This window comes from Pteropus vampyrus, unplaced genomic scaffold (assembly GCF_000151845.1).
Source record: "Pteropus vampyrus isolate Shadow unplaced genomic scaffold, Pvam_2.0 Scaffold10, whole genome shotgun sequence".
Classification (NCBI taxonomy): domain Eukaryota; kingdom Metazoa; phylum Chordata; class Mammalia; order Chiroptera; family Pteropodidae; genus Pteropus; species Pteropus vampyrus.
Window position 1 is genome coordinate 6,197,340 of NW_011888791.1, and position 8,915 is coordinate 6,206,254.

The following is an 8,915-nucleotide window of genomic DNA, read 5'->3' on the forward strand; positions in this document are numbered from 1 at the left end:
CTATCTATCTATCTATCTATCTATCTATCTATCTATCTATCTATCTATCATTTATCTATCATCTATTGTATTCCCATCAACAAATACATAGAGCATGATAAAATATCTGCATACTAATCTTGAAGAGGAGAGACAAGTCTCCATGACAACTGCTATGGTGACTCATGCCTTCCATCATAAAGTGCTGGCAAAATTATTATTCTGAAAGTCTGACTGGCACCTCAGTTATTTATAAGAGCACTGTGTGTAAACAGAATGTTTATACCTTCTGGTATATGAATCTATGTATGTGCTATGTTAAAAGCAGATTTAGTTGGAATTATTTTTATGTGAATAGAGCTATGTTTTGGCAATAACTATAAAACATGTTTAAAATAATCTGCGATTTTTCACTTAAGTTAAAGATTTTCTTTTTTGTTTTATGTATTTCACATTTTTCTACTTTTTACTTTGGTTTGATGAATATCTCAAATAAAAATTATATACTATCCATTCATTATTTCTCTTGTGCCCTTTTAACCTTCATGTTTAATTTCTTCCTTAAAAATGAGCTTAAAATAGTAATCTATCTCTCACATATTGCTATGAAGAATCAACACATGTCTAGATCCTGTAACATGTTTTAGAACAACACACTTTTCTCATTGGTAATAAGAGAAACTATGACCTTTATTAGATCTTACATGTTTATACTTATATGGTGATGGGATAATTTGACCAAAACATGTGATAGACATTTACTAAACACTCGGCTACGTACATGATTTAGTGTAATGAAGATTTATCTTTCTTCATTTCCTATATATCTATATAGAAAGAGGATGCTGAAGAAGATGTTTATAATGCATAGACTTAGGGTGATTGGACAGTTTAAGAACACTGAAAAATAACATTCACTTGCAAGGCAATGAGGAAATAGACAATATATTTTGTTGATAAGCTTTTTTTCCCCCTAATTTTCAATTTTTATTTTTTCAATTATAGTTGACATACAATATTATATTCATTTTAGGCGTATAACTCAGTGAATATACATTTATGTAACTTATGCAGTGATCACCCCGATAAATCCAGCACCCATTTGACACCATACCTAGTTATTAAAATACTACTGACTATATTCTCCATGCTACACTCTATATCCTCATGACTATTTTGTAACTACCAATTCGTACTTCTTAATCCCCTCCCCTCTTCACACATCACGTCATCCCCCAATCTGACAATCATCAAAATGGTCTCTGTACCTATGAGTTTGTTTCTGTTGTTTCTTTGTTTATCATGTTCTCTAGATTTTGCATATGACATTTGCCTTTCTCTGTGTGACTTGCTCTACTCAGCGCAATACTCTCTAGGTCCATCCATGTTGTCAACATGGGAAAGATTTCATATTTTTTATGGCTGAGTAAGTCTATTGAATATATATACCACCTCTTCTTTATCCATTCAGCTATTGCTGGACATCCAAGTGGCCTCCATATCTTGGCTACTGTAAATAATGCTAAAGTGAACATATGAATTCACATGTTCCTTCAAGGTAGTGTTTGGGCTTTTTCAAATAAATATCTAGAAGTGAGATTACTGGGTCCTTCCTTGTCTCATTATAGCCTTTGTTTTAAAGTCTATTTTGTCTGGTATTAAGTATTGCTACCTCAGCTTTTATTTTGTTTGCTTCCATTTTCATGAAATATCTTTTGTTATCTTTTTACTTTTAGTCTGTGTGTGTCTTTTGATCTTAAGTGAGTCTCTTGTAGGCAGCATATATAAGGGTCTTGCTTTCTTATCCATACAGCCACCTTATCTTTTGATTGGAACATTTAATCCATTTACATTTAAAGTAATTGCCATTTTATTATTCATACTTTTTATCTTTTCTTTTGCTTTTTCCTTATTCTTCTTAAAGAAGTCCCTCTAACATTCCATGTAATGCCAGCTTGGTGGTATGAACTCCTTTAGACTTTTCTTATCTGGGAAGTTCTTTATCTGTCCTTCCATTCTAAATAATAGCTCTGCTGGATAGAGTAATCTTGGTTATAAATCCTTGTTTTTTATCACTTTGAATATTTCCTGCCAATCTCTTCTGGCCTGCAAAGTTTCTGTTGAGAAATCAGCGGACAGTCTTATGTGTGCTCCCTTATAAGTAACTGACTGCTTTTCTCTTGCTGCTTTTAAGATTCTCTCTTTGTCTTGAGCCTTTGGCATTTTAATTATGATGTGTCTTGGTATGGGCCCCTTTGGGTTTACATTGTTTTGGGCTCTTTACATTTCCTGGGACTTTATGTCTATTTCCTTCACCAGATTAGGGAATTTTTACATTGTTATTTCTTCAGATAGGTTTTCAATTCCTTGCTCTCTCTCTTCTCATTTTGGTATCCCTAGGTTGTGAATGCTGTTACACTTGATGTTATCCCAGAGGCCTCTTAAAATATCCTCATTTTTTTGAATTCTTTTTTCTTGTTGCTGTTCTGATTGGTTGTGTTCTGCTACCTTATCACTGATTCGATCCTCTGCTTCATCTAATGTACTGTTAATTCCTCCTAAGGTATTCTTAATTTCAGTTATTGTATTCTTCATTTCTGACTTTTTTTTATGTTTTATTTTTGTTAAAGTTCTCACTGAGTTCCTTTACTCTTCTCCTAAGTTCATTGAGCATCCTTATAACCAGCATTTTGAACTCCACTTCTGGTAGATTGCTTGTCCCCATTTTGGTTAGTTCTTTTTGGGGGTATCTTTGTTCAATTTTTTTGTTTGGGACATATTTCTTTGTCTTCTTATTTTGGCTACCTATTTATGTTTGTTTCTATGTATTATGTCAGTCTGTTATGTCTCCTGGTCTTAGTAGAGTGGACTTATGTACTAGGTGTGCTGTGAGGCTCAGTGGCACAGTCTTCACTGGTTACCTGAGCTGAGCTCTTCAGGTATTATCCTTGTATGGGTTGTGTGTGCCTTCTTGTTGTAGTTGAGCCTTGGTTGCTGTTTGCTCATCAGTGGGAGGGACTGACTGTCGGGCCGATTAGTTATGATGACTGGTTGTGACTAGTGCAGAAGCTGCTGAGCAGAGGGTGACCCTACAAAGGCAAGATTTGCTTTAGCAGGGCTCTAGTGTCTGCCTTGTCTGCCCTTTGGGTGTATCATCCTCAGATGTGACCCTGGGTGGTGCTCTAGCTCAGAGTGAAGCCTGCCACCAGGCATACAGGCTGGGGCATTCTGGGAGGGGCCCTACTACAGACCAAGTTTAGCCATAGCCTGTGCCCTGCCCAGGGCCACCTGGCATGAGCCACCAAGCAATCCACAGATGGCTGCCATACACACTGGGCTTGGAAGTGCCTCAAAAGAGGCCTTGCTGCAAACCAAGGCTGGCTGCTGCTAATGCCAAGACGTAGCTGTTCAGCAAGAGGTACAGGGCACACCAAAGCCAGATGTTGCTTGTTTAGGTTTTACGAAACTTTGAGATTTTTTAGGAAAGTCTACAGCATGAGCCAAGATAGGCTGTTTGACTGGAAAATCCACTAGAAGTGGCTTGGGTGAACCTATAAGTTGGAAGGAGCGGGGTCTTGGGGTATCACCCGGGCAGGAGTGATACAGCTGCCACCTGGGTCTGCAAGCTGGGCAGAAGAGGGTTCAACAAAGGAACAATGCTCTCTGCTAACACTTATCTCTGAGAGATAGCTGCCTCTCTAGCCGTCACCCTGAAGCCAGGCAACTCATTTCCTCCCCATGTGCCCCTAGTGCCTTTCAGCTGCTGCGCCAGCACCAGAGCTCAGAGCAAGTGAGTCCATCAGTGGTAAGTCTGCTTGCTAGGCCATAAGAGGAATATGTGTGACTCCTTGGGCCCTCGGTATCACTCAGCCACAATCTCCACTGGTTTTTACAGCCAGAAGTTGTACAGACTTCTCTTCCTGGCACTGCAACTCTAGGATGGGGAGCCTGCTGCAGGGCTGGGACCCCTCACTCTTCTAGAGGGGACCTCTGCAGCCAAGATATCCCTCTGGATTCTCACCACTACACATGAGTGTGGTGCCAGCCCGTTTCACGTCTCCACCCCTCCTACTGCTTTAAAGTGGCCTTTTCTGTGTGTTCCCAGTTGTAGGACTTCTGCTCAGCTAGACTTCAGGTAATTCTCAATAAGGGTTGTTCTGTAGTTTAGTTGTAATTTTGATGTGGTTGTGAGAGGAGGAGAACACAGCATTTATCTATCCTCCATCTTGACCAGAGCTCCTCTGCCTATGAGCTTTTAAAGGATGTATTGTATGTTGATTCTTGAAAGACAATAGTTTTAACTTACAAATAAAATATCGTAAAACAAAATTAATAAATGTTTATTTTTCTTCACAATGTACAGGTGTATTTAAATATATTTTATATGATATTGTACAGGACCTACAAAAGTCAAATGGTCTTAAATGGTCTTTGCCATATGCATCAGAGTAAAATAGAATAATTGCCATTTAAGGGGACAAATTTTGTAATACTAGTCACTCATTTATTTATATACCCATTTATTGATTTGCCTTGCTAATATTTATTAAGAACCTAATATGTGCCAAGAACTGTACCTAGCAATGTGGGTGGTAATAAAAAAAGTGACAAAAGCAGATACTTTTTCAGTGCATATTTTGTACTAAGCACTATTGTAAACACTTTCACATGTTAAATCATCTCAGTACTATAAGATAGTTAACAATTGTTGTCCTCCATTTAAATAATGGGAAACTGAGGCATGCAGGAGTGAAAAAAACTTACCCAAGTTCAAGCAGTTATTAAATAATAGCACAGTCAAGATTTGATCCCAAGTGTCTCTTAGCACTCAACCATTACACCATACTTCAGAGAATGAAATCATGAAACTTTACTTCTGGTTGAAGAGCAATAGTGGTAGCCTGGCTAATGTTATACAATGTGATATGAAAGGAAAAATATGGGGAACTATGGAAGCCTATAAGAAGAGAATAACTGGCTTGAGATATTTTCAGTCACTCTTTTGTATATCATCAAATTAGCAAAGAATTCTTCCAGTAAAAATCTCTTAAAATTTTATTATTCTATTATTAAAATTTTATTATTAAAAAATATTTTTAATAATAGAAAAAATGTATTTTTATGTTTTTCCTACTTTAACATTTTTCTTTAGGACAGGATTTATCCTTAAGCTTGATGATTCCTAATGTCCTTAAGGTTTTTAAGCAAAGCCTCATAGTTTAAAAAAAATATTTATAAAATCAAAAGTTAGACATTAGAACAAAAATGACAATTTTACCTTTTATCTTTTCAATATATAAAACCAGAAAAGTTTATACTAAAATATATATGAATATTCTTAATGTTTTAAATCATTAGCCATTTTTTTGTTGAATGCCATCTTCAACAAAACTGAGTTGGACAATAGTTTGTTTTCAATTCAGATTTATAAAAAAAGAGGAGTTTTTAATAAGATTGTGAATGTAGTTCTGCAATTATAGTAAAATGGTGGTATTGTTACATATATATTGTTTTTTTTTTTTTGAGCATTGAAATTCTCTTGAGCTTTTTTTTTTAAAAAAAATATTGTCTATCTAATAGAAAACAACTCATCCTCATTCAATTTCATGTACAAATATTTCTTAATGTCACCATTGTGTGTTTCTATAGTTCAAACATATACTATGAATGGCCTTTAGGCCTTGACACTTTCAATTTACTAAAATATAATGTAAAAAAATGAGCTTTGTTAATGTTATATAAATGCTGGAATCTCTAGATTTATATTTTAACTAAATACCTTTGCAAGATTATACTATTTTCTTCAAATTAGGCTATAGAGATTTTTCCCTTTTTCATGATAATATAGCAATTATTAAGTATATTTTCAAAGTATTTAATTAGTGATATCTTTCATCAATTTAACAACATTAAATAACTCTTTGAGATGCTGTCTTTTCTACGAAACTGCATTGCCTTTTGCAACAAAATTTTAGTCATAAATCTTTATAATTTAAAATCAACTCCTCAGAAAGGCTATTAAGACACTTTGAAAACTTCCATAGTACTTAAATGATGTTAGAAGGGCCAGTATAACAATGTTTAAAAAGGTCATCCAGCCATTCTGTGCCTGTCCCATAGGACCATAACAATAATATGAAATTGTTTTCTTGTTCTCCTTTGGCTTTTTATCTTCTTTCAAAAAGGCAAGCAGTACTGAACAACAAAACGAGTTTACCTTCTATTCTGAGAAATACACTATGCAACTCTAAGCTGAAGCTAATATCTAAAAAAAAAAAAATTACAATGCAATTGAACACATTAAATATTTCTGATATGAATCGATTTCATACAATACGGTTTTATTTTTGACATAAAATATTTCTGAATGCGGGAACTCAAACAATATCATAATACATCTGCAGCTTTTATTTAGGGATGTATTATATAGGCTGGCCATCCCAAGTAAGAAGAAAAAAAAAGTGCTGTAAGTGAACATAGGTTTTGTGCAGTTTTATTTTGAGTGTTTGAGGAAAAGTCTATAACACAGCATATTATTTATTTTTGTATTTTTAAATCCGAAAGATTGCAAATGACTTTTTTTTCACACTTGGCAGATGATTTATATAACCCAAATATAAGAGTGATGGTAGGAATAGTTTGGAACTATGTTTGAGGTCTCATTTGTTTGTTTGTTTCTAAATTTTAAAGTGGTAGTTATAAAAACTCACTACTTATACCTTTTAAATGTAGAAGTTAGAGCTGAAGTGTGTGGACAGTATTAGAATTAGATGATTTTGTCATTCCTTTCAATACCAAAAACCAGGCCCAATGTTTGGTAAAAGACTGGGATGATCCATGACTTTATCTCTTATTTAGTTATGTTCTGGTTACAAAAATTTATCATTTTACCTCAGAATGTTCCAAAAATTAAATAATTGGTGATCGCCATGAAAATACAAGGACTAAACAGCTACAGTATTTACACCTGGAACGACAAAAACAAACAGTCATTGTTAACATTAAAAAGAGCAAGGAATTTTGTTTTAAAACTTTATTCCTCTTATTATTCTAATTTGGAACAATTATCTAAGAATACATAAATTTAAATTCTTCTCTCCATATGAGAGATTCTTAATATAGTTCTATAGGCTTATACCACATAATCAAAATATATAACCACTATATCTGGTTTTAATTTCATAAATTAAGATTTTGGCAAAATAAAACAATATTTTATTTTAATTGAATAAGTATGAAGCATGCTGTTGAATTCTAGTTGTAGTAGATCTAAATAGGTGCATGTTCTTTTGTTTATGTCTTTTAGCATCTCCGTCAATTAAACTCTTGGTGGATGACCCTATAGTTGTTAATCCTGGAGAGGCCATAACATTAGTATGTGTTACGACAGGAGGAGAGCCTGCACCCTCTCTCACCTGGGTCAGGTCCTTTGGGACTCTGCCTGAAAAGACGGTATTGAATGGGGGAACTTTGACCATACCTGCCATCACTTCAGAAGATGCTGGTACTTACAGCTGCATTGCCAATAATAATGTGGGAAACCCTGCAAAAAAGTCCACCAACATCATTGTGAGAGGTAAGTTTATCGAGAGAATGTTACAACATAGATCTCTGGGTTAGCCAGGCTATCACAAAGCAAATGATGTGTGATAACAATATTTCTTTAAATATTGCATATACATTTAACTAAGAGAATTATTTATAAATAATGAATGACATCTAATTATAAACAGAACCTAAAATTTCTAAATCTTAATAGCAATGCCTTATGTTTATACTGAATAGTTTTTATAACATGTTCTTAGTGACACCATTGAATAGTTTTTATACGTTCTTAGTAAAAAAGAAGATTGAATTGCAATCATGGCATAGAGCATTAAACTTTGTTATACAAATTATGTATTAGTTTAGGAATTTAACAGATTTATCAATTTAATGGTTAATAAACATTTTTTGAAACCTTATTACAAGCAGAGCTTTGAATTGTGAAATTATATAGTGATCTATAAAACATTAACCTGTATATAAGGATTCTACTTTCAGGTAGCATAAATAAAATACGCCAAGTAATAATCATGTGATACAGTGTTTGGCAAGCACAAGCAAAAGCTATAGAAATATAAAAAAAATACATAGTAAATTTTGATATAAGTTATTAAGGGATATCTAATGACATTTGCACTAGGTCTTCTATACTAGGTAGAGTTTTAGACTGAGGGAAAGACATGAAAAAGCTAGAGATGGTAAAGGGCAAAGTTTATGAGGAATTAATGTAAAAGGTGAGTCACTAAGTCAACAGTAGTAGGGATGTTTTAGTGTGGCTACTACCAGCTGCTGCGCTGGTACTACTTATAGATGAGATGCTATCCCTCCGTTTGAGAGGATTTACAGTTACTGGGCAAGGAGAGCATCTGCTTCTTCATGTCTCACTTCACCTAGATTGATTCTGGGTTGAGGATAGAGGATGGACACTGATGCCTTTAAAGTTAAAATATATATCCATATGACCAAGAGGACACTTCTAGAAGACAAATGAAAATAAAGAAGAAAGATAAGAATACAAAGGAATAATATATGAAAAGCATTCCAAATTATTATTAAGAATCATGAATGCAATGTATGATTATACATTATTTTATCAAGGACAGGAACTCACTCATGAAAAATGATTCATTAAATCTAGTTGACCATAGAAGCATCTATAACTATGTTGAATCCATGTACAAATGGCAAAATATCCAGCATGAAATTCTGTGTAGCCCTTTGTAAAGGACTAACTCAATTCACAGCAAATATATGCTCAGAGAATAATTGTTCCTTTCCATACCATCTAACACAGTTTTTATCTGTGTTCTTATAAAGAATGGATTCTGACTTTGACACAAATGACCTAAAATAAATAAAGCCCTAAAAATGTATTTCTCCGATTTATATGT

At 34.1% G+C, this 8,915-nt stretch overlaps 1 protein-coding gene across 1 annotated transcript in view; it reads left to right on the forward strand.

Moving 5' to 3' along the window:
- Window positions 1-8,915, forward strand: part of MDGA2 (MAM domain containing glycosylphosphatidylinositol anchor 2) — an 815,380-nt gene that overhangs the window by 558,162 nt on the left and 248,303 nt on the right. Inside the window, exons 5-6 of the mRNA XM_023521599.1 lie at window positions 3,730-3,784; window positions 7,286-7,555. Of these exons, the coding sequence (XP_023377367.1) occupies window positions 3,730-3,784; window positions 7,286-7,555 (325 nt within the window). The remainder of the gene's footprint in view (window positions 1-3,729; window positions 3,785-7,285; window positions 7,556-8,915) is intronic.